General features: G+C 38.1%; 2 protein-coding genes across 2 annotated transcripts; both read left to right on the top strand.

Moving 5' to 3' along the window:
• The first annotated feature begins 8,837 nt into the window (after positions 1-8,837).
• LOC113743036 (ASI1-immunoprecipitated protein 1-like) lies at positions 8,838-12,274 on the top strand. Its single transcript, XM_072046944.1, has 3 exons — positions 8,838-8,995; positions 11,364-11,820; positions 11,979-12,274. Exons 2-3 carry the CDS (start codon positions 11,377-11,379, stop codon positions 12,129-12,131), a joined length of 597 nt encoding a protein of 198 aa, XP_071903045.1. The 5' UTR covers positions 8,838-8,995; positions 11,364-11,376; the 3' UTR covers positions 12,132-12,274.
• An 8,178-nt stretch (positions 12,275-20,452) lies between these two features.
• LOC113741541 (protein Brevis radix-like 2) lies at positions 20,453-24,922 on the top strand. Its single transcript, XM_027269077.2, has 5 exons — positions 20,453-21,187; positions 21,332-21,729; positions 23,472-23,607; positions 23,841-24,235; positions 24,589-24,922. Exons 1-5 carry the CDS (start codon positions 21,044-21,046, stop codon positions 24,665-24,667), a joined length of 1,152 nt encoding a protein of 383 aa, XP_027124878.1. The 5' UTR covers positions 20,453-21,043; the 3' UTR covers positions 24,668-24,922.
• The last annotated feature ends 1,719 nt before the right edge of the window (positions 24,923-26,641 follow it).

The raw sequence follows: 26,641 nt of genomic DNA, 5'->3' as shown, positions 1-26,641 counted from the left end.
CAGGAGCTAATGTGGGGCCCAGAGTGGAAGAGTCTTCCGCGTGGGTGGCGGTTGACTTACTTGACGATTGCCTTCTGGATTATTGATCACGGGACAGAGACAGACAGATAGAAGGCCCCGGAGAGTCATTAGATGACCTGATGATTTCATTACACGGTGAGTATCAAGAATCGAGCCGTCAAAATAGGTGATTTGAGCGAGTTTAGATCGGTTAAAATGAATAATGAATATAAATAAATTTATTTATTTATATTTATTTAATTAGATGAGTATAAATAGATAAATCAAAAAATGAATTAGTAATACTTTTTGGATCATCGATCACAGGACAGAGACAAACAGAAAAAGGTCCCGGAGAGTCATTACTCATTAGATGATATGATGATTTCATCTGTGTATGAATAAACTCGTTCAAGCTTGATTTTATTAAAGTTTAAGCAAGGTTACATTCTGTATTGGATTTAGTTTGAAGTTTTAACCTCGATTCAAGCTTAGCTTAATTAGCATAATGTTACTTCGGTTTAGGGCTGCAAACGAATCGAGCCGCTTGAGTTCGAGCCGACTCGAGTCAAACTCAAGCTCAAACTTGAGCTCAGAATATTAAGCTCGTTAGCTCGCGAGCTTGAGTATATATATATATTTATTTATTTATTTATTTATTTATTTTTATTTAATAATAAAATTACGTATATTATATTTTTTATTTTTTATTTTTATAGTAAAATTACGTATATATCCTTAATATTTTATTATTTATTAAGAAAAAAATATTATTTTATTTATTTTTTAAAAAATAAAATAATTATTTTTTTTTCGAGCTCAAACTCGAGTGATTCGAGTCGAGCTCGAGTTTGAAAATTGCCGGCTCGTCGAGCTCGAGCTCGAGCTTAGTAAAATTCAGTCGAAACTCGGCTCGATTAGCTCAAAGCTCGACTCGACTCTGTTCGTTTGCAGCCCTACTTCGGTTAGATAGAAGCTCGTCCAAATTTGACTTGATAAATATATGAGCTTCAATTGAGATGAAACACGCAACAGCCAAAAAAAAAAAAAGCGGAATGACCACCAGAATATCAATTTCTTGAGTTGAGTAAACGATTTGAAAGATAAACTTTGCCACTTTTATGTTTATTAACCAATAAGGTTTTTTTTCCCCTTTATTGTGGGTATTAATTTAGGATGAGAGGTTATAAAAAAAAGACACTTCTCACTTGCGGCAATTCGACCAATCAGATATTTCAGTTTACTTTCACCATTGGCACATAAGGATTTATTGGAAGCAAATTGGCCTCAATGGTAGCTCCATGGAGCTACCGCAACCTCCCTCGCAGCCACCACCTTCGCAGCCACCGCCCCAGCCACCGCCCCCACAGCCACTGCAGATGATACACAGCGACCGCACTGGTAGCTCCATGGAGCTACCGCAACCTCCCTCGCAGCCACCACCCTCGCAGCCACCGCCCCAACCACCACCCCCACAGCCACTGCAGATGACTGAAGATCTGCAGCCGCCCCCCCTGATCTCCTCCCCTCAACCACCCGCTGCAACCTCACCCCCACCCCCCCTTAGCAACACACTAAAAACCTCCTTCCAAACCTCCCTTGTTACCTCCTACAAAGATAGCCTTGACAAATCCCTCTCTGACCACATCTCCTCTTTTCATGAATCCTTCATTTCCTCTTGTCATGATGACTGCTCGGATTCAGAAGATGAATCATCAGAAGACTTGGCTATCCCCATCCACAAATCGGATAAGCGTAGAATGAGGAAACCATGGAAACATGCTTTGATTGTCAAAGTATTCAAGAAGCACTTAGAGTTCAAATTCTTCGATCAAAAGATCAGAGAGCTATGGAAACCGTGTGGAAATATGTCTCTTATAGACATTGGAAAAGGATTCTACATAGCAAAATTTGATTCTCCCGAAGATTTCCTCAAAGTTGTAAAGGGAGGGCCTTGGTACATTCTTAAGTATTTCGTATCTATTCAACAATGGGTACCAAATTTCAACTCCAAGAATGGTCAACCCACTACTACGGCAGCGTGGGTTCGTCTCCCGGGACTCCCTTTAGAATACTATGATCGGGAAATCCTTGCCAGAGCAGGAAATAAAATCGGGAAATTAATCTCCATGGATGCACGCACAGCAAAATCGGAAAGGGGGCGCTATGCCAGATTTTGTATAGAAATTGACCTCTCCAAACCTCTCCCCACTTTTCTCAAATTTGGCAGGTATGTCCAAGAATTACAATTTGAGGGCTTATCCTTTTGTTTTGACTGTGGGTACGTGGGGCATGACTCCGGGAAATGTCAAGAATTTGCTCGTCGATCCGCCTCTTCTCATCAGTACGAACAGGGGAAAGCTGATCGAAATTGCTCCGCGCCGCCGCAGAAGCCAGACGATGCCCATATTCATGACAGCTCCTCCGGGCCTTGGATGACCATTCCTCGAAACCACCACTCAAAAACCAAAGGCAGACCCTTTGACCGGATTCGGCCCAAACCCCCTTCAACAAAAAATTCAAATTCAAACCTTTCAAGCCTGTCTGCCACATCTCATCCACCAAGAAAAGACCAACACCCAAAAATTTCCTCTTCTTTGTTACTCTCGAACAAATCGTTGACCCTAGACAATGCATTTAAACCCCTTGCAGACCTAGACCATGAGCCACCCCACTCTGGAAACTTCTCCCGAGGTCAACCTATTCCCCCTTTGCATACAACCCAGGAACGACCTTCCAAAGACAGTTCTCTGGTTTCTCTTCCTTTCACCATATTGGAAAATCCTAAAAAGATGAACCCAGAAAATACAACTGCACCAACCCGTGATCATCCCTCAGCTTCTTTGGATCCTCAGATGATAAAGCCTCTTTCCCCCTCTATTTCTCCAATCGTGCAACCTAGTCCTCACACTAAAAATCCTCCTTCCCCCCGCAAGCAACAAAGGCTGTCCTCCCATGTCTCCACCAAGCTCCCGAAACTCCTCCTCAACCCCGCAAATACATCGATCCAGATCGACACCCCGCCTCTCCAGAACTACCCGCAGGCTGCACCAGACCGACATGAGCGACCCACTTTCGACTCCACCGGCCACTTCGTTGGCTTGGAAGAAGGTGAGCTCCCACAAAATTTACAACTCTCTTCTCACGTATCAGAACCATCTTCCTACAGAGGATTTCAACCGTTTGAGGGACTGCAACATCTTGGGAAACCTCCTAGTTTGGAGCCACCCATCAGGGATGGCAACGACTATGGAGTTCGACCCAACAGCATTCCTGGGCCTAAGATATCCCATCTGCCGAGATCATTGGATCCCCCCAATACCAATGATGGGGAGACCGACAGCCTCTCCAGCTCCCCCAGCACTCCCCAAAAACCCTTTGGAGGGCAACATGGAAAGAGACATGGAGCTGGCCTATCTCCTACAGCCACCAATAGAAGTAGTCCTGGAGCGTCTGTCCCCATACCCGCTGCCTCTAAGACTCTTCGCCGTAAAAGAGTCCGTGGTGGTCTTACCACTACCTAGAGATCTCACAGGATTCAGACTTTTCATCAACTCCTTTCCGAGTCCAAAACCAGGAAGTCTAGACTTCGAAGTGGAAATACAACCCAGGTACTTCAGAAACGGAGAACGCGTCCTTGCAAGCTGCACTCCGAACCTGGCAGAAAGGATACTCCCTCAGAGCCCTCTGTTGCCCCTTCACCCTAGTCTGGAAGAAATGAAGCTCTTAATGTGGAATGTGAGAGGTGCAGGTAGCTCTGCATTTCGTGACCATCTCCTTCAACACATTAACACTCACAAACCTGGCATTGTCTTGGTAGTGGAAACTAGATTAAGTGGAAGCAGGGCTGTAGAAGTTTGTGAAAGCCTCCCGTTCACCAACTTCCGAATCCAAGATGCAAATACATTCAAGGGTGGACTGTGGCTCCTGTGGAACGGGGCTGAGGTCAACGTCGAGCCTATCTCCAGCAATTTCCAAGTCATCCATGCAAACATTAAGGTATCTCCTAACACCTCCCCTTGGTTGCTTAGTTGCATTTATGCTAGTCCTAGACTCGAGGAACGCTTGCTTCTATGGGAGCACCTTAAAAATCTGTCTTCCTTAAATAATTTGCCTTGGATGTGTATTGGTGACTTTAATGAACTGCTTGCTCAACAAGATAAATTAGGAGGTAACCCTATTAACAGATCTAGAGCCTCAGCTTTCTGCTCTGTGATTGAAACGTGTAATCTCTTAGATATGGGCTTTGTGGGCCCAAGATTCACTTGGGTTTGTAAGAAAAATAATTCTTTCATCTATGAAAGATTAGATAGAGCCTTCTGCGACCCTTTGTGGAGAAACCTTTTTCCTGAAGCGTCGATCCAGCACCTAGCCCGCACTAGATCTGACCACTGCCCACTCATAGTCAACCTCTATCCTCAACCTCCAGACCTTTCTTTTAAGCCTTTCCGTTTGGAAAAATTTTGGCTTTCTCACCCTTCTTTTCCGGATATCATCAGAAATAACTGGTCTTCCCCTCCAAGCCCTATTACTGAGTCTATTAAATGTTTCACTGAAGCCACCAGGGTTTGGAGTAGAGTCTCTTTTGAAAACATCTTCCACAAAAAAAAGAAAATCCTCAATAGACTAGTAGGGATCCAAAAATCTCTTCAATATCACCCTTCCGTCTTTCTATCCACTTTGGAAAGCTCTCTCACAGCCCAGCTGGAAGACACTTTAAGGATGGAAAAAGACATTTGGCTTCTTAAGTCAAGAACTGATCATCTCATCTGGGATGACCTGAATGTTAAATTTCTGCAGACCACAACCATTGTGCAGAGGAAAACAAACCGAATTCTTGCTATTCGAGACCTTGTTGGTAACTGGATCACTGAAGATCTTGCTATCAAACGTCACATCTACTCTTTTTTCACCAACCTTTTCACCTCTGACTTTGTTGAAGTCAGCCTCTACCCTGAACCATTTCCTGCACCCCATCTTACCCTCTCGCCTAGTGAAACCCAACTTTTTAGCCGTATCCCTTCCAGCCAAGAAATCAGGAAAGCCTGCTTAGATTTCAAGCCCTTTAAGGCTCCGGGACCAGATGGACTCCACGCCTTCTTCTACCAAAAATTCTGGACCCTACTGGAAAACTCTATTGTTCAGTTTATCCATGATGCTTTCAACCATTTACCTTTTCCTCAAGGTATTAATGATACTTTCATTTGCTTAATCCCCAAAACTGATTGCCCTGAACTCATTCAAAATTTTAGGCCTATTAGTCTGTGCAACTCACTTTACAAGATCCTCTCTAAAGTGATTGTAAACAGACTCAGACCTTACCTGGCTAAGGTTATCTCCCCTTTTCAATCCAGTTTCCTGCCTGGAAGGAGCTGCTCCGATAATGTCAAATTAGTTCAGGAAGCCATTTTCAAGATTAAATCAAAAAAAGGCACAAAGAGTCTTTGTGCTATAAAAATTGATCTTGAAAAGGCTTTTGACAAACTTGAGTGGCACTTCATTAGGGAAACCCTGGTCTTCTTTGGCATCCCTGAAGCTCTCACTCAAGTTATCCTCCAATGCATTTCCTCTCCTAGGCTTGCTGTCATTCATAATGGTAAGCCTATTGATTGGATCTCTCCTTCAAGGGGTATTAGGCAAGGAGATTCCATCTCCCCTTATTTATTTATTATGTGCATGGAATATCTCTCTTTATCCATAAACAAAGCTATCTCTGAAAAGAGATGGAAGCCTCTATCTTTTGGTCCCAACACTCCCCTATTATCTCACTGCATTTTTGCTGATGACATTACCTTGTTTGCTGAAACCAACCCAGTATCCATTCTTTCCATCCACAACATCCTGGAAGATTTTTCCCTTCGATCTGGCTTATCAATCAATCGTCAGAAATCAAAAATTCTCTTCTCTCCTAATACCCCCCTGGATCTTATACTGTCTACAGTCAATCATTTAGGCTTTTCTGAATCTCATGAGTTTGGAAAATATCTTGGTTTCCCCATCTCCGGGGATAGGGTTAGCAGGAACCAGCTAAATTTCATTTTAGACAAGATTAAAAAAAAACTCGCAGGATGGAAGGCAAGCCTCCTCTCTTTTGCTGGAAGGAAAGCCATAATCCAGCAAACTACTGCTGTCATTCCTGTTTTCTACTCCCAATGCACCCCCTACCTGCCTCTCTCTGTAATGACATTGACAAGGAGCAAAGAAACTTCCTTTGGGGCTCTACTCCCCAAAAAAGGAAGCTTCACCTGGTCTCCTGGAAAAATATTACCAAACCTAATGACCTGGGAGGATTGGGAGTCAAGCAAACTGCCTTAATTAATAAGGCTTCAATGGCAAAATTCTGTTGGCAGCTTCAAACAGAAACCAAGAAGCCTTGGGCACAAATCATTTCCCGCAAATACCTTCCCAAATTCCATTCCACCCCATTCCTTGATTGGAATCCTGTTAGATGCAGAGGCTCGGTAAATTTCAAATGCATTCAACAAGGCCTCCCCTTGTTCAAAGCTGGCAGCTCTAAAGTTATCAAAAGTGGAGCAAATACACTTGTTTGGCATGATAAATGGCTCCCCCAAGGTACCCTCAGATCCTTGATCCAAGGGCCTTTGACCTTGGAAGACCACTCCATGCTTGTGAAGGACCTATTCAATTCCCTTGATGACTGGAATCTGGAAGCCTTATCTATGGTGCTTCCCCAGGATCTTAGCCAAAGGATTTCTGCCATCCCACGGCAGAATTACAACCCCACTCCCGATACCATTAGATGGGGGCATTCCCTTAATGGTAGCTTCTCCTTCAAATCTGCCTACTCCCTAGCTTTTCTCCAAAAATACCCAGACCCAACCGTGCCTAATCTCTCGTGGATCTGGTCTCTGCACGTCCCCACAAAAATTAAACACTTCATTTGGTTGTTAGCTCAACAAAGGATTCCCACCAAGCAACACCTCTTCGATCGACATATCATCCCTGACACCTCTTGTTCTTTCTGTAACCATTTCTCAGAAGATGCTGAACATGTGGTGAGAGGATGTCCCCGAGCCTTAGAACTCTGGGATAAAATCCAGGCCCCCTTCCTTCACCACCCTTGGCAACCTTTCAACATTTGGCTCCTTCAGAACTGCAAAAACTCCTCCCCCTCCCCTTACGGTTCCATTTCTTGGAACGTTATTCTTGCTTTCTCTTGTTGGGTTCTCTGGAACAATAGAAACAAACTTTTGCTCGAACCTATTAGAGCATGGAAATTTCCTCACATTCAGGCTCTAAATCTTGCTGCTGAATTTGTCGCAATTGGTCCAAGCCGCTCTCCCCTTCCCCTACCCAAAAGCCAGGTCCTCATTGGATGGACTCCACCACCCAGAGGATGGCTTAAATTGAATTCTGATGGATCCTGCTCACCCAACCCTGGTCTCGGGGGATGCGGGACCCTGATACGAGACCATCTTGGTACTTGGATTAAAGGGTCGATTCGAAAGCTCGGCCACACCAACAACCTGATTGCAGAATGTTGGGCCATCAGAGATGGACTCGAAATCGCAAGATCATTGAATACTCAATGTCTGATTGTTGAATGCGATTGTGAAGTTGTCCTTAACATGCTAAACAATTCAATTCCAGAAGGTCATGACCTTGCTCCTATCTTAAATGATTGCAGGCACCTTCTCTCTAATTTCCAGCAAGTGCAAGTAAAGCACATCTACAGAGAGGCGAATAGAGGAGCAGATGCACTAGCAAAGTTGGGTGAAAAGCTTTTGTGTCCCTTTTCACTACTAGATTCCTGTCCGCCCAGTTTAGGATCTATTTTGTCTGATGATTTGAGGGGAGTCTGTTTCCCCAGATACATTGCTAAGTTGTAACCTTTCCTTATTATTTTATGCAAGTCTTTCCTACCAAAAAAAAAAAAAATTGTAAAACCATGAGCCACTAAAGTAAACGAGTAACAGGAGCTTGGAACGCTGTTTACAGTATAGTATCTGCCCTGACAAAATTAAATTCAGAGCGCCATCCGACAGTAAACCTGGACCCATATATTATCTCCTCTTTCAGATGCACTCAAGAAAACCTGGAAAAGAATTCTACAAACACAGACAAAATTCCTCATGAACGAAAACAAAAGAAGACAGAAAACAGTCCGTTTCATCAATAATAGGGAATAACAACCCCAAAGGACCTGTTTACAATCGATATAATCTGGAAGAGTAGGCGAGAAAGACAATAAAATATGCATCCAGATAAACTAGGCAAGTTTCCTCTCAACTGAATCCAACATGAAGAAATATATGAAGACCCGAAGCAGCAGCGGAGCATAATAAATTTTAACTTGGGCCACCTCCAATCAAAGTCTTATAACAATGGCAGATTCACCGAAATCTACCAGTTCAAAAATTTCTCATTCATTAATAGTATGATACCACACGCAGGAGAGTTTAAAATTCATGTTAAAAATGCCCACAACACCACTTGAGTCCTGCCCATGGGAGCATATACAAGAGGAATGTTTGGATCAAACAAATGTTTAGAGCATATACAAGAGCAAATACAAATGTTTAGATCAAACAAATGTTTTATACATACGCCAAAATGTTATATGTTTTTAGTTCTCTTTACAACTTTGAGGTGAGCTTGGTCTAATGGTCCAGGATTCAAATCCCACCCTCATTGCAAGAGAAAAAGAAAAAGAGATTGTCTTTACAACATTATAAAATCATTAACTATAATAATATGCAATTTAACAGGGTAGTTGGTAAGTACAATAGAAGATTTTTTTTTTTAAAAAAGGGTACTTTAAAAAGATCCCAAAAAAAAAAAAAAAAATCAGTACTAAGCCCACCTAACCGGAAGCCCAGCAAAATGCCTTTTTGACAACCTTCTTTAAACAACAAGCCCACTGCCCCAATCCCAATTCGCACCGCACTCGAACCCTGCGGCCACCTTCCGTCTCCTCACACCAACACAATCCTCCCCTCCGCTGTTCGTTTATAGGCTTTTTGAGGAGAAATAGGTATGTGAAAATTAGCATCTTATTCTTATTTTTGGTTTGTTTATTTCAAATTGATTTTGTCCAATGCATTTTAGTCATCAATTCTTTTCGTGATGTTCTCGGGGGATCGTCATTTTGTTGTCATTAATGTTATTAAAGCATAAAGGTTTTTGAGATTGGGCTTTTTTTTTTTGGAGTCACTGCTGATTATGGAGTCTCCGACTTGTACGGTATCGTTCCCCCGAACGGCCAGCCAAGTTCCTGTGACAAACTCCGGCTCGGACTAGTCTTTGAACCATAGATAGGATTAGATTATTTTTGTGTAATCCAAAGTATTCCTTCTGATTTGATTACAGTTCTAATGATTATATCTGTTACATTTATTCTATGTGTTTACAATGATTTTCAGCCAGTATTAGACTCAAATGAATAGCTGAGAGACTATCTTTGCTTCTAATGTTGGTTCGTTGGTCTTGCATTTCCTGAGTGGTTTAATACTTTAGATATCTTCAAATTAACCATTTACTGGTGGGAGCTGCCTTTTAAGGTGGTCGACTTGAAAACCTATAAAAATTGCAACGCCATGACTTGAACAATTAGTGTAAGCTTATGAGTTGCTGCTATTCTCTTGTCTGACATTACAAGGAGAAGCTCCTTGTGAATTTATAGTGTCTTTTATATCACAAAGTGTTAACAGGTGTTTCATTAAGAACAGCAGTGTAATAAAGCGAAGTCGAGTCAAGTTTGTGGCTTATGAGCTCAAGCTGAACTTTGAAGTACTCAAACAAATGAAGTTGAGCTCGAGCTGTTTTACTTGAACATTTGCTGCTGAATGAGCTGGGAATTTGCTACTATATTGAATGTGAAGATTATGCTGTCCTAAATGTTCTTCTACTTTAGTTAATTAATGAGTATACACCGTTTATGTGTCTTTGTGTGTGTGTGTGTATTCTTTCAACAATTCAAAATGCTAATTTCTTACTGTATTCAAGTTAGGCATGGACTCTGTTGATAGATTTAAGACGATTGTTAAGATAAGAAGCAAAAGTCTACATTCATGTCCAGTTAGTGTCAAGTACGTATAGTCAGGTTTTTGTATTTTTTGCGGAACTTGACAAGGAGTGAATGATGCTTGACATAATTAGAGTCTTGTAATAAGTACAATTCTATTGCTAGATTCGAACTGACTGCAAAGCATTCAATAGAATATTTTTTCTGCTGGAGACTTTGCTTGTGCACTTTTTTGCTTTCTGCATGTTTCCTGGTGTTTAGCTGATATTTTTTGAAATGATTGAAAAGGAACACCCTCCCCCGACCCTCCCAAAAAGAAAAGGAAGTAGTCAGGTTCTGGATTGTAGGTTCAATGCTTGTTAATATAATCAATGTGGAGATGATTTCAGCTGCACAGGAACTCAAAAGAAATGTTGATTCGATCATACCCTGTGGTATTCAGAAATGAATTCTCCTTCACTTGGGAACTAGTGCTTGACTAGGCAAATTATCCTCTTTTCTTTCCTTTTTCTTTTGAAGCTACATAGCTACCTGCCTAATACAGATTTTTAATATTAGAATTTACAGGAAATGTACTTCTGTTCTTTTCCTTTTGACTTTCTGTGAATAGAAATTTATACCAAGCTTAAAGCATAAGTTATTCTTTTTTGCTTTCTGCTGAATAAGATTTTTCCAGATAATGTCAGAAGGAGATTCATATATATTGTTTCAACCTGCTTCTTAATCAGTAAGAACTAGTGTCAATTTTTTATGGTTTTATTGGAGACATTACTTCTGTTGCCAAATGACAAAATTGCTCTGATAATAGAAGACTAAGCTGGTTGAAGGGGTTTGGCTTAGTTAACATGCCAAAGGTTAAGTGAAGCCCATGATAACATCCATCATTTGATGACAATAGTTTTGGCTGTTCAGATTGCTGCTTGTCAATGAGCACGTATGACATTGATAACTTTATTGGGTTCTTATGCAATATTGTTTCTTATTACTATTTTCATATTTCAATTTGCTGGAAGAAAAATTACATAGGTAACCACTTTTGTGGAAGAGTATTAACTTTTAATGCTTCAAGGGAACCCACCATAGTGGAACAACTCTTAAAAAAAAAAAGATATTGAGTGTTGTGGATGTAAATTATCAAACCTTTTTCTAGCTAGCTTCATGGAATGTGAAGTTATTGGCTGTTGATGTTGTTATTCTAGTTTAGCTGCAGGGGCTGATGTTACTGCAAGATAATAATATTAAATTAGATCAATAGATAATAGATGATGCCATGTGCATTTGGTGTGTGGATGATGGTTTTTGTTTTTTCCTGTTGTCCAGATTTCACTATTATATGCCTTAAGCATAGTCTGACTTGTTTTTAACACTGTTTTAATAGGAGAAGATTACTGATGGCAGCTTCAGCTGAAGAATATGCGGCGTTTGAAGAAAGGGTGAGAAGAACAGTCTATATGGATAACCTGTCACCTCAGGTGACAGAGAATGTTCTGAAAGCCGCTTTGGATCAATTTGTCAATGTCGTAAATGTCCAATTCATTCCCAACTATATCAACCCACAGAGCCTCCCACGAGCTGCTTTGGTGGAGATGGAAACTCTGAATCAGGCCTCTGCGATCATTGCTGAGATTGCTGATTCCCCTTTTATGGTTCTTGGGATGCCAAGACCTGTCAGAGCATGCGCTGCAGAAGTAGAAATGTTTGACAGTCGTCCAAAGAAACCTGGCAGGAAGATCACTTACAAGTGGCTGGACCACGAAGATCCTGATTTTGAGGTTGCCAGGAAGATTAAGGTTTTGACCAGAAAGCATGCTGCTGAAACCGAATTCCTGCTCAATGTAAGATTCTTATGTTATTGCCTTTTTGATAAATGTTCTTATCCTTGTACTACATTGAGCTGACACGTATTACAGTCTTCAATTTTAAGCCCACTTTGTTCCATTAGTCCAATTGAATAATACTTTTTTTTTTCTTTTGTGGCATTTCCTTGAAGCAGCATCAACTCAAGGAGGAGGAAAACCTTGCAAACCAGCAGCTGGAGACCTTGAAAGCGCACTATAAGAAATATGAGTTGATAGATGGTGTCCTATCTGACAATACTGCCAAGAAATTAGCAGATCGATACAGGATACCTCTTTCAGATGCTTGAAAGAGTTCCTCTTCAATTTGATTTAGCATGTGAACATTTGTGGTAGCTGTATATGCTGTTTGCGCTTCGTTTTGTATATAAGTTTTGTCACTGGAGGTGATTTGGCATTCACTGCAATCTTAAAAGAGCTTAGATTAGTTGCAGGCTTGTGCTTATTGTTGGATTGGTAGTTTGTTGCAACCAGTAAGGTAAGGAACTTAAAGAGATAAATAGTTGTGTTATTTTCTTATAGCTAGTTTGGGAGGATGGAAATGAAAAGAAAAGAAAAGAAATGATAAGTTAGAAAAGAAAAGAAAGGATCAAAGTTTCTATCTAAGTTGTTTGGGAGTTTTAAAAAAGAAAAGAAAGTGAGTAATTTTCTTTTGTTTGGGAGTTGAATGCAAAGGAAAGGAAAAGATACTTAAACAAATTATTTTACAAATATGCCCTTTCTATAAACAAATGTGAGAGGGATTCATAGGGTATTAAAATATTTTGTATAGGATTTTAAGGGTAATTTGGTCATATTAAAAAATTTACTTAAACTTCTGTCCGTTCCTTTCCTTTGAGCGGAAAGTTTTCCAAAAGATTGAGGGCAATGGAATCTTTCCTATTCTTTTCTTTTCCTTCTCATTTTAACTCCCAAACGATGGAAAAATTTTCTTATTCCTTCAAAACCTTTTTTTTCTTTTCATTTCCATCCTCCCAAACTAGCTATTAGAGATTCCCTCGATTTCGGGTAAGCAACTTTCAGGTGATAAAATGTTAATTTTCTCAAAATTCACGTAATAATGAATTAATTGTCAATAAATACACGAATTCAGACTTTTTTTTTTTTGGGGGGCTGTGGTGGCAGACTTGCATCCGTCCCCACCCTTAATTCTGCAACTGACCTGAAGCATTAATTTTGATGTCCTATCCAAGGTTTTTCGCCATACAACAGTTCTCCTTCTAAAAGGACCTTAGAAAAGAACTCCCCAGTTCACATCAGAACAAAACACACACATATATACATAGAACCAGAATACATTAAAAATGTGATGAATAACAATGCATGTGTATCATCTATATCTATATAAATCTATATCTATATAAATTTGAGAAGGGATTTTTAGGAACAAGCCTCCACAACCTTTCCCACTCTCAACCCTATTTTCCTAGCATTTCACATTTATCTTATTTTGTAAAAAATATCATGGGCACATTACATCCCCACGTTTCCTTCAAATAAGGAGTTAACTTCAACTAACACTCCCACGTCCCCTCAAACAAAAATTTAACTTCCACTTACATTAAAACTCTAACACTCCCACGTTCCCTCAAACAAAAATTTAACTTCCACTTACATTAAAACTGTTTCCACTTACCCGTGCGTCAGATGGTTGTGGTACCACTACTGATTCCCATTTCCCAGCGAGTTGAAGAGCATTGACGAGAATAAAGATAGCCCATAATTCAACGGAATTGAAGATAGCACATGATCTTTTCCAACTGCCATGGAGCAACAATATACTTGGTACTACTTTTGGGAATTACTCTTAAAACCCTTCCAATCAACTTCCTTCTCGAACCTCTCAAATTAACTTCATAATGGAACATGCCCGTTTACAGGCATGCCAACAATGCCTAAATTTCAAACTCGCAAATTGCAAAGGAGGAAACATCTGCTAACAAAACGAAAAGGACGCCACAACGGTCCCGCACAAGAATTGGAACAGTTTCAACAACTTTGCCTCGACGAAAGAGAAATCTCACATCAACTACGATGGATGAAATCTCGACTACACCGATTCAAACGCCGCGCCAATCAAATTAGAAGTTTCGGTACTATTTATTCTTTTAATATTGATATTTTCATTGTATTTTCAATTATTAATAATATTCTCAACATTGTAATATTATTGTTGTTTTCATACTAATCCTTGCTGGCTCAATCAACAAAGTATGGTACTATGGCTTTTATGTGAGTTTAGGCATTTAGTGCTTCACTATAACCCTTTAAATTTGACAAAGATAATGAGTAATTCCCAAAAATATACTACGTCCCACATTATGGCTGAAAAACTGATCATATCATGAGCTGTGCTCATGATGTGACTTATGTAGGTTTTCCCCCCAAACTGTTAATATGGTAGCATATTGTTGTAGTACTATTAATTCTGATCACGAAAAATAGTAGTACTATTAATTATGAGTTGTGATCTTTGGAGTTTCTTCGTTTCTTTGAAATAAGATGTTCTGAAGGTTGACATTAAGATATTACTACTAGCAGGTAGGTTCGTTTTTTGTGTTTTGGTTTTTTTTTTGGCAGATTTTGTGTCTTACTGCATTACATGTCCTTGGGCTGCTTAAATCTGGATTATGCTGTAGTTTTGCTGTGGAAAGTTGGAATCGTGCAAGACAAAAATGTTGACGATCGAAAGAGAGAGCAAAAAAAAAAAAAAGGGAATAGATTCAAAAAATAATTCTTGCAAAAACATATGAAACAATGGCACCTAAGAATCTTGCAAAACATTGCTTACGAGAACATATGAGACAATGGCACTTAAAAATTAATATACTTTTTAGGTGTAATCTTATGGACAGTAATCTTATGTATCAAAATAGAAGTTTCGGTACTATTTATTCTTTGAATATTGACATTTTCATTGTAATTTCAATTATTACTAATATTTTAAATATTATAATATGATTGTTGTTTCCATTGTTTACAAGTTTCGGTACTATACTTCGCTCTTTAAGACAGACATGCACGATTCATGTTTCGTTGTGATGCTTCTTATCTTAGAGATTTAAAAACAAAGGTATACATTATTTATATGTATATTTTTTTACACAATATTATTTACAAACTGTCTAAAACAAAAGATAATTTTGAACTATGTATGCTTTTAATTGTCAGAAAAATGAAGATGCATTGTTCGACCAACACATTGGGCTTGTTTGGAAGTGAAGTTTTTGGCCAAGTTTTTTAGCTACTAGTTTTTTAACAACTTTTGCTACAGGAACCCCAAAAAACTTATCAAAATTTTTTACCTACACACTTTAAAATAATACACAAAAAACTTTTTTCCAAAATCTTAGCCAACGGCGGGAAAAAAAACTTTTTTCCTTTGCTCCTTTAACTCTGCTCTCTCTCACAAGTCATAAGCACCTCAATCCTGCAATTCTATGCAAACCCCCAGGCGGGAAAAAAAAATCAAATTTTGCATTAAATTTCCAAAATTCCAGATGATGCTTAATATGAAAGCCTCCCCGGAGGCCCGGATGACGTCGTCTTCATCATCATCGCCGTCCCGCTCAATCGTTACAGCGGAGAAGGCTTTCTCGTTCATCTCCAAAGGATGGAGCGAGGTCCGCTACTCCGCAGGTGCTGACCTCCAAATGATTAAGAACTGGACGAATAGGGGAACAGGGGAATAGGGAAGGGGGTGGCGGGGCAGAGAGGGTGGCGTGCAGAGGGGAGGGGGAAGGGGCAGGGCAGAGGGGCTAGCGGGGCAACGGGGGAAGGGCTGGTGGGGGGAGGGGGTGGCGTGCAGAGGGGAGGGGAAGGGGCAGGGCTGGCGGGGGGAGGGGGTGGCGTGCAGAGAGGCTGGCGGGAGAAGGAGGCGGGGGGGGGGGGGAAATGCAGAGGAGAGGAGAAGGGGAAAAGGAGGAGAGGGGTGGCGGGGGGGGAAGGAAGAAGAAGAAGAAGAAAGAGAGGAAAGAAAAGAAAAAGGAAAAAAAGAAAAGGAAAATAAATTCACTTTACAAAAACTTTTATAAAATTTTTTATCTTAACAAAACTTCTACAAAAAAGTTTTTCACCTTACAAAAATTTTTACAAAATTTTTTCAAAAACTTCTACAGTGCACTACAGTAAATGGCCTGTTTGGAACCTGAGTTTTTTGGGAGTTTGTCTAAAACTTTATTGTAGTGCACTGTAGAAGTTTTTGAAAAAATTTTGTAGAAGTTTTTGTAAGGTGAAAAACTTTTTTGTAGAAGTTTTTGAAATGTTACTGTAGACGTTTTTTGGATTATTTTTAGAGATATTTTTAAAACATATTTTTGAGTATTTTATAATTTATAATTTTTATATTTTTATATTTTTAAACATTTATGCATTTATAATACATTTATAAATATTTAGAAATAAATATATTTATATATTTATATAAAAATATAAAAATATATTATATTATATATAATACGTAATATACATATATTTATAAATGTATAAATGTATAATTAATATAAATGTATAAATTATAAATGAATATTATATAAATGTATAAATTATAATTTATAAATGTATATGATGATTATGTACAAATATATTAATATAATTAATATAAATGTATAAATGTATTAATATTATGTATAAATGTATAATTAATATTGTTTATAATTTATAATTTTTATTGTTTAAATATTTATATGCATTTATGCATTATAATATATTTATAAATAAATATATTTATATATAAATATATAAATATATAAATGTATTATATTATATATAATACATAATATACATATATTTATAAATGTATAAATGTATATATTATAAATGAATATTATATAAATGTATAAGTTATAATTTATAAATATATATAATGATTATGTATAACTGTATTAATATAATTAATATAAATGTATAAATGTATAATTAATATTGTTTATAATTTATAATTTTTATTGTTTAAATATTTATATATATTTATGCATTTATAATACATTTATAAATAAATATATTTATATAGGTATCTAAAAATATATAAATGTATTATATTATATATAATACATAATATAAATATATTTACAAATGTAATAATTGTATATTATTATAAATTTATATTATATAAATATATAAATTAATATATTATAAATATATAAATATATAATATTATGTATAAATGTATTATATTATATATAATACATAATATAATTGTATATAAATATACATAAATATATATACATAAATGTGTAATATATATAATATGTATTATATATATTAAATATATTGTATATAATATTTATATAAATGTATAATTACATATTTAAATTAATATTAATTTATATGGTATATAATATATGTTTAAATAAATATATAATATTATAAATATATAATATATATATATATATATATATATATATATATATATATATATATATATAAAATAAATTTTTGAGGGTGAGGGACTCAAAAATTCAAAAAAATTTTTTTTAGGTTACCGGCGCCGGGAGAGGTGGTGGAGGCGGTGTCTGGTGTGGTGGGTTGGGTGAGGGAGGAAGAAAAGTTTTTGAGAAATTTTTTGTGTATAGATTTTTGAAGTGTGTAGGTAAAAAATTTTGAAAAATTTTTTGGGGTTCCTGTAGCAAAAGTTGTTAAAAAACTAGTAGCTAAAAAACTTGGTAAAAAACTAGGGTGCCAAACAAGCCCAAAGTTTTAGACAAACTCCCTAAAAACTCAGGTTCCAAACAGGCCCATTAATTCATGGAAAAATCGTGCATTCTCATTTATAGTGCGAACTCCACAAAAAACAACAGAATTAATTAAACCCCAAATACTGGCGTTCGTACTCAGAGTTGACTGGTGTGAAGAATGTTCACACTTTCGTAGAAGATTATCAAATCGAAGGCAAAATGTCTGTAAGTATCTCATTTACTTATCAAATTAAATATTCAATTATATTTAATTGGACCCTTATGTCGCTCAATTTATGATATAGATTTCTATTTTTTTTCAAGATCCAACCTTCATCGAAATGATCGTTTATAAATAATGAAAATGTTTTTATCATATATTGAACTATTGTTACAAAGTTTCATTTTTTTAAATATACTTTCATGTGCCCGTGATTATAATATTTTACTATTTTTAAATTCCTCCATACATTGTAATTTTTTTTAATAATGTAGGTACCGTGCGTACGGGTATTCACACTATTTTAAAAAGGTCGAGAGGATATTTGTCTAGTGACTAAGGTTCAAATCTCGAGACATAAAAGCTCTGAATTTAAAATTCCCTTTTCCTTCCTGGTTTTTTAAATCCAACCTCTCCTTTATTGGAAATTTTTTTTTTTTCAAAATATCATTTAAAGGAATGTGGATGAACGGCGTGAGTGAGTGAGTACCTTGAGCTATATTAAAGGACGGTTGTTCATTGTATCTGCTTCTCGATCGAGAGGGTACTAAGGCTTGTGATCCAATTGAATTTTTTGTAGTAACGACTGACACCTCAGGTATGCAGCTTCAGCGGAGAAGTCCCCGCCTATTTATAAGAGCCGTTTGTACATGCCATTTTCCTTCCCCTCTAAAAATCTCAGATTTAGCTAAAATTAAGTGCCTGATTTTGCTATTCTCTTCTTTTTACTTTTTTTTCAGTTCTCCATCTTTTTTTTTTGGGACTGAAGAGCAAATTGCTTTTGCATGGAAAGAAGAGGAAAAGATCCTGGCCCTGATGGAATTGAAGAATGTGTTTGTTACGGTTGATTTTTTACTGTCTCTACGCATAATAGTATAAATCTTGCTACTAGAATTGATGAAGTTGAACCATTCAATACATATCTTACTATATTAATTAATTGGGAAATTAAAATGACCGTACTCGATTAAGTTACAAGAATCGTATTTCTATCCTTTGGGGAAAAAAAAAGAATCTTAATTCTAGTTCTACACAAGGATATTATTATTAATTTTTTTGTCATGCTTCAGAACATGCTTTGATAAACTTGCATATCGATAACTGCAACATTACCTAGTCGTTATTTACAATTTCAATTTCAATAGAGGTTGCCTTCATTTGAAAAGGAAAAAAGAAAAGTGTGCATTTTTTTTAAAAAAATTTTTGAGTTAAAAAAGAGAGCGCATTTAACCAAAAATTACTTACAACGCATGATTCGTGATTTGTTTTCAAAGAATTAATATCTCATTTTTTGTTGAATAATAATCTTTTCGGTGCAGGGGATTAAATTTAATACAATAACAAGTGAAAAATCTGTTCTCGATGCTACTGTCCAATCCATACATAATTTGGATTAAAATGTGTAATGGAGCTTTCCCCCAAAAAAATAAAAATAAAGCTCTTGTACGTACTTGCACTTTATATTATTGTTTCTAAGAAATGCATTAAAAATATAATTTTCTTTTCTCATAGGTGTCCTTTAGTATATCTAAATTTCGCAACTACACTCAAATTTAATGCATTCCTTGCATGTAGAGACTTTGTAAACCAATTTTATTTTTATTAAAAAAATTAAATTCCTCTCAAAAAGCGTCCGTTGACGACGAAGTCCTTAATTTAATCAAACCCATATATATAACTAGTAAAACGTTAGATGATGCCTAAATCTCAAAAAAAAAAAAATTTTTTTTACTTCTAATCTGTGGAGAGAATTATATAGGGGTTGGGGATAGGATTGCAAAACGAAGCGAATCGAGTTTAGTTTTGACATTATTAAACCTAGCTTGACTTGTTTATGTATTGAATTGAGTCCGAAATCGAGCTCAGCAAAACAAAAAATTAGGGTTCAATCTTGACTCGATCAAGGAAAAGACAGGATTGAACTCGAGTCAAAAGGCTCATTGTCTGAATCTCGATTTTTGGGTCGCAAGTAGCTCGAAATTTGAATCGTCAACTTGAGTTGCGCTCTATTTTTTTTTAGACCGCAAGCGGCTCGAATTCGGTTCGAAAATAGAAGTTACGCAAGTGGAGGGAGGGGAGAAGGGAGACGTAATTTGGTGGGTGCAGGTCCACCATGCCCCCACGAGTGAGTGAAGTGTTTCCCTCGGAAACTCAAACCCAAACTGTGACAAAGACGGACGCGAAAAACTCGAAACTTGCGGCTTGCAGCAGAACCCGTTGCCGCCTCTCTTATGATCTTAACCTTGCAGAAATGCTCCCTACTGTACCAGTACCACACGGAGAGAGCATGCAAAACCCCACAAATCTCAACAGCTTTTCTTTCACACTGCTCTCTCTCTCTCTGCATCTTCGCCCTTCCACATTCTCTTCTTCTTTTCTTTCTTTCTTTATTATTATTAGTATTATTAGCTCTGATTTATTATTATTATTTCTTTCTTTTTTCTTTTAAAGCAGTCAACAACGTGGAAGTAGAAGCAGATAGAAAAGAATCACATGAAACAATTCTATGCGTATACATGTAGTTGTGATGAACTCCTCCCAGCTAGCTACTACCGCCAGTAACTAGTAGTATTTGATTCGGTTTTAGATTTTTAATGAAAGATGATGAGATGATATCCAACGAGGCAGTGTGATGGAGGGAGAGTAGACAGACAGAGAATAGAATAATAATTAATAAATGGAAGGAATCCTGCAGCAAATGAAGCTAACGGCAACTTCGATCCACCTCTCTTAAGACTGTCTATATGTCTAATGCTAATCTCACTCCTCTCTCTCTCCTGTCTTCTTGACCCAACAACTCTTCTTCTTCTCTTAAATTAATCGCCCCAGACCATCCATCCAACACCCCCTCCCTTCCCCTCTTAATCTCCGCGCCTATTCTATTTGTATTACTATTACTCCTATATTACTTCCCCGGCAATTAACGCCTCCGCCATCTCTCTCTCTCTCTCTCTCTCCCTCCAATCTTCTCCTTCTCCAACCTTCTACTGCAATTTTCTGAACCGACCCTTCATGCTTCATAACATAACTTGAGTCGTCCTCGTCTTTTTTGCTTCGCACTTGATCATGCCCTGATCAAATTCCCGAGTACATGTACTCCTCCATTGATTTGCTGACCCACTTTTTCCCCCGGTACCACGAGTTGGCTGCCTGCTTTTGTTCAGATTCCCCCCCCTCCCCCCGGCCGGGCCCCGGGGGCGAAAGCTAAACTTTGATTTACTAGGGGAGATCCCCCACCCAAAAGGCAAAACTATTCTGCATTCTCAATTCCTCGGCGCGCAGCTCTGGTCCAATCAAGCAGCAAATAATGTTGACTTGTATAGCTTGCTCTAACCAACACCTCAATGCCGCATCTCTTCCCCAACCCCAGCATGATGATGACGACGACGCCGCCGCCGCCGCTATTTCCACTCCCTCCACTAGACAAGCCATCAAAGCCCTCACTTCTCAAGTACTGTAGTCTGATATCCATAATCCATCCATTACTCTGCCCTTTTCATTCTGCTACATAATTCTCTACGGAGTAATATTTTCATTCCAGTTTTACATTTGTTGATCATTAGGCATTATTATTATTATTATTATTGTGTTTTAGATCAAGGACATTGCAATAAAGGCTTCGGGTGCGTACAAGAACTGCAAGCCCTGTTCTGGCTCTTCCAACCACCACAATAACCGCGGGGATGCCTGCGCCGATTCCGAACCCGGCTCTGTCTCCGGCCGCTATCACTTCTCCTACGCTAGAGCAGCTGCTGCTGCTGGTAGCTCCAATTCTACGCCTAGGCGGCCCTGGGGGAGGGAAATGGAATCCAGATTGAAAGTGCTTTCCAGCGGCGAAACCACGCCCGCCTCCGTCAGCGGCCGGACCGAGTCGGCCGTGTTTATGGAAGAAGACGAGCCCAAGGAATGGGTCGCTCAGGTCGAGCCTGGCGTCCTTATCACATTTGTTTCGCTTCCTCAAGGAGGGAATGATCTCAAACGAATTCGCTTCAGGTACTGCAACTTTTCAGTTTTCCTTCTTCTTTGTTTAGCTTCTCTACTCTTTCTTTTTTCTTTTTCTTTTTTTTTTTTCAAATATATAGTTTAGGCTCGTCTGGTGCAACATTGGAAATCCCCGTCTACGGTCAATAATTGCGAAGAACAGAACGGAACCCGGGAACAGAACCCTGGTTCACCGGTGTCATAAAAGTGGGTAACAAAAGTTTTCTGGATCTAATTATCAAAGTCGTTATTTGTTGGAGAGTGATGCATACTGGCGGTGATAATGATGATAGTGCATGAATTATGTTGGGGCAGTCAATAAAATATTGTCGGGTTCTATTACTGTTCGCTTCAGAGAAGGTCAGGGGTGGAGGGGACTGGGAAGTTGTATTACTATAATTGTTTTAACAGCGATGCGGTTGATCGAATAATAGGGCATGTGAAGGCACATTATTGTGATCCACCAGTCCCGGTTTTATGGAAAGCGGGCCGGCCCCCGGAGAAGTGGGTCTTAACCCTTAATTTAGGGGGTAAGGGGCTATGACTGGACATATAAAAATTCACTTCTTCGGCTGCCCTACTTTCGAAATCTGCCGGCATTGAATCCTAAAGCTAGGAAACTTTTAAAGCATCGGGGACCAGACTCTCGCTCTCAAGTCTCATTCCTAGTGGAAGAGGTTAACTTTTACATTATTGTAAGCACCAAAAGCTTAATAAAGGAAGAGGTCAACTGGTAACTAAAGTCTTCCCTCAACTGCTGCGCTCAGTGCACTTTATTTAGTTGAATTAATCGAGTGAATCATAAAGAAACAGAGTCATAAATCAAATGCAGAACCCAATTTTGTGTTCCATTCATGAAACTCTTGTCCTGTTTATGAACAGAATTTGTAGTAAAAATTATTCTCGTGTTAAACCATGCAGCATAAACAAGTTTCTGATTTGAAATGTCGGCCTTGATGCCAATTATTGCCGATCCTGGTTCCAAAGGCCCAATCAATAATGGTGACACCTGGAGCCTATTATTGCTGATCCAGATTCCTGAGATCTGATGAATGTGACCATCTTGAGCTTATGTTGATCCTGCTTAATTTCGTATTGTCCCTAAGGCCTAAATAGAACAAGAAATTCTGCTAAGGACGTTAATTCCTTTCATCATGCCAAGCTGCGTAGCTTCATATATTCTTAAGTATTTTCATTTCCTTGGTTCCCCCCCCCCCCCCTTTTCAGCTATTAGATTACCGTAATAAAAGGAATACTGCAAACACTCTAACTAGTTTGCTCGCTCTTAGCTTTATTTCTTGGTCAAAGCAGCAGCTTGCTTCCTTCCAAGACTTGCCGTAACTGGCTTGATAAATGCAGTGGTCAACTATGATCAATGAAATAGGCAATAAGCGTAATCAATAAATAAGGACAAATTATATATCTTAGAGGATGTAGCATGTCATATACACCAACATCCTCCAATGGACGGTCCTAATTCGACCGAAATGTACTTAACTGTCAAATAACTGACTTGCTGAATCTCAAGTGATGGACAGTAAAGTTCGCTAGTTTGGTACCTTTCAGACATCAACCACAACATCCTTGAATGTTGTTACTTTACTTCCCCTCCCAATAGAATAGTGTATTCCTTCTCCTTATCATTTTGCTTTCTGGGGACCGAAAGTTATGATCAGTTGCATGGTAAACATTCTGGATTCTTTGATGTCAAATGTAACTGATATGGTATCTTATTGCTTTGTTGATGGTGTCAGTCGTGAGATGTTTAACAAATGGCAAGCTCAACGATGGTGGGCGGAGAACTATGACAAGGTAATGGAGCTATACAATGTCCAGAAGTTCAATCAGCAAGCAGTACCGCTGCCAACTCCACCAAGATCTGAAGATGAGGTGCATCTTTTCGGCCTATTAGTGATCTTGCCGTGTTCCTCGTATTCTTGGACATGTGTATTTTAGAGCTTAATAACTGCTTGGTTTTATATTGAGTTAAAGATAAAAAATGAAAACTTGAACAGTTTTTTATTCGCAGTTGTAAACATTAGCAATTATGTGCCATTCACAGCATGCAACTCATGTATGTAATATCTATGGCATTGGTTGTTGAGTAATTTCTTTTGATTCAGATCTCAAAAATGGAATCTGCTGAAGACAGCCCTGCAACACCACCACTAAACAAAGAACGCTTACCCAGAAATTTCCACCGTGCACTTGGGATGGGCCATTATTCGTCAGATTCACTTGAAAACCACCCTATGCATCCTCGTACTTACTACGAGTCAGCGGGGCTTACTTCAACCCCAAAACTTTCAAGCATCAGTGCTGCAAGAACTGAGACATCATCCATCGATGCTTCTGCACGGAGTAGTTTATCTAGAGAAGCTGACTGCTCGGGAGAGCTCTCAGTTAGCAATGCCAGTGATATGGAATCCGAGTGGGTTGAGCAAGATGAGCCTGGGGTTTACATAACAATCAGGGCCTTGCCAGGTGGAAACAGAGAACTTAGACGGGTCCGATTTAGGTAAGCGGTTCTCCTCTACACTTTCACCCACATTGAACTGCTTGTCAGAACAATCGGCCTTTAGCACAAAATGTCTTCGTTGGAACATTGTGTGCCATGTTTTTTGAACTAGAACACCCGGATGACTTACAAGTCATTGCAAATGCTGTGCATACCTAGATCAACTACACTATTTGACCAGTCCATAAGAAGAGGAACCATCCCTCAGACTGGACAATCTTTTGGGCTTAAATTTTTCCTGATATGTTTTCTGATCAAATATTGGACATTTATCTGGTGGTTGTGATGATGCAATTCACATTCAGAAGCATCAGACATTGTAATCTTATTTGGTTGTAATTCTTTGCGTGCAGCCGAGAAAGATTTGGAGAAATGCAGGCAAGATTGTGGTGGGAAGCAAATAGAGCCAGGATTCAAGAACAATACTTGTAATTTAGCAATAAACCTCGAGGGCAGACAATTACATTCTTCTACTGCTTGGTCGTCAAATCTATCTACAAATTGCTATATATGTGATGCTGCCACTTCAATTAGGTTTGTTATGTGTCTATGCGATTGGATTTCTCTTCACCGGCTGTTTTTTTTTTTTTCTTTTTCCCCTCCTCTGCGCTACTTTTAATTTCATTGGTTTATGTAATGATTGAAGTGGTGGTTGGTTTATAGAAGCCAATGTGTATAATGAGAAAATGTGGTTTAGAAGTCGACTCATAGTAAATGTTTCTGGCTGTACTTTTACTAATGCTGTATGTATCTCGCCAACACGGTAATTTCTCAATCTGCAAACCAACAAGTTGCGCCAAGAAAAGTAAAACACATTGGCGAATAATTAACCGCAAGCCTAGCAAGTAGCGGGATGTACCTCAGCATTGGCGATGGCATTATGCAATTTTGTTTCTGGACATTTTTGTAGTTCCAAAATGACCTCGTGGTCTCTTGACGTCTTGGCCAAGCTGTACAGGCGTTCTGGCGTGGCTCATACAAGTTCATCTTTCTCATGTTCTTGCCTTAAAAAAAAAAATGTTCTAAGCTCCCAAGAAGGAGCACTTTCTAATCACTCAACAATGATCACAAGTAATAATAGTACGCAGTGCTTTCTTATCTATTAATTATATACAACGAATGAGATGCAAAAGTAGTCCAGTTTTCATTATGCATTTAGTAAAGGAGTTGTTTGATAAATAAAGAAATTAGTGAAAAATATTAGAGGCTTGGTCGAATATTATACCTACACTGTTAATGTTAAACTACTACATATAAAAATATAAGGATTAATCGGGGCAAAACTTCGGATACCGGGCGAGCAACCAAAAAAAAAAAAAACTACTACATATAAAAATATAAGGATTAATCTTTTTTGGATTGACGGTGTAAGTGTTGGATAAATAATAATTATGCAAAATTTAAATTTAAAATTTAACTTTCACATATAAATATAAATGAAAAGTATAATTTACTGTTTTCATAGTACTTTTTTCAGTGAAAACAATCATCTGTGTCATTTGTACTTTCTTGCTGTTTTAGATTAGACATTAGAGTTAACAGCGAGGTAGATTCAAATTGAGAAGCAAAATGTCATAGGACAAAGGAGTTCGTGAAAGTTAAAATAGGCGGGTCATGCTATAATGGTTTGTCAAGGCAAACCCTATTTAGAAATCATTGAGCTTAGCTCAGTGGCCACAAGAGAGAGACTTAAATCCCTCATTGGATTGTAGGTGAGAGTTCAAACCTCACCTGCAGCAAAAAAAAATCTAAAGGTAGTATCATAGCACTCCCTTAATTTAGTTGGGTCTGTATACCCATTAACCCCTAACACAAACCTTCTTAGGCTCTCCCTCCCCCTAGATTAGGATAGAGTAGGTTATATAATGTATCGTTGCTGGAAAAAAAAAACTCTATTTAGAAAGATTTGAAATCAAATGAAAATTCACGGAGTAAATGCTGTTTACTACTACCATATTTGAAGAAATATCTGATACTATAGCAGGCAGAAGCAGACCGCAAGAAGCTTCTCCGAGTAAAGGAAAAATATAAGAAGACTCCGCCAGTAATTCTGTACTCTGCCAATATACGCATATTTTAACGTAGGGCTTGTCCATTTTGGGCAAGTGGATTTTGGACCAGGCTCTTTGCTCCAATAGAAGTCTGTTTTTGTAGTCTTCGCTGCCTGAATGACTAGTAAAACAACCAACAGGATCCACTTGGCCCATGCAAGTTTTGATCGCTCTGTAAGCATACAACGAGCGTTTCCTTTTTTTCACTTTTTTAAAAAATTATTTTCGACTTTCTTTTGCTTTTGCACAAAGGTTTGGAGACGTATTTGCATGATCACCTATTAAGTAGGTTTATTATTTTCAAGAGAAAATCAGCATATTTGGATTGCTACATTTTTTTGGAAAATTTTCCTTA

Source organism: Coffea arabica, chromosome 4e, assembly GCF_036785885.1.
Source record: "Coffea arabica cultivar ET-39 chromosome 4e, Coffea Arabica ET-39 HiFi, whole genome shotgun sequence".
Classification (NCBI taxonomy): domain Eukaryota; kingdom Viridiplantae; phylum Streptophyta; class Magnoliopsida; order Gentianales; family Rubiaceae; genus Coffea; species Coffea arabica.
Note: the sequence above shows the minus strand (reverse complement) of the source record. Positions and strands in the feature narration are given on the sequence as shown.

Excerpts from the sequence above, each read along its gene's own strand:
- LOC113743036 (XM_072046944.1), top strand. The coding sequence starts at position 11,377 with ATGGCAGCTTCAGCTGAAGAATATGCGGCGTTTGAAGAAAGGGTGAGA. Across the intron at positions 11,821-11,978 it reads AAACCGAATTCCTGCTCAAT|CATCAACTCAAGGAGGAGGA; the intron begins GTAAGATTCTTA and ends TCCTTGAAGCAG.
- LOC113741541 (XM_027269077.2), top strand. The coding sequence starts at position 21,044 with ATGTTGACTTGTATAGCTTGCTCTAACCAACACCTCAATGCCGCATCT. Across the intron at positions 21,188-21,331 it reads TCAAAGCCCTCACTTCTCAA|ATCAAGGACATTGCAATAAA; the intron begins GTACTGTAGTCT and ends ATTGTGTTTTAG. Across the intron at positions 24,236-24,588 it reads CTTAGACGGGTCCGATTTAG|CCGAGAAAGATTTGGAGAAA; the intron begins GTAAGCGGTTCT and ends CTTTGCGTGCAG.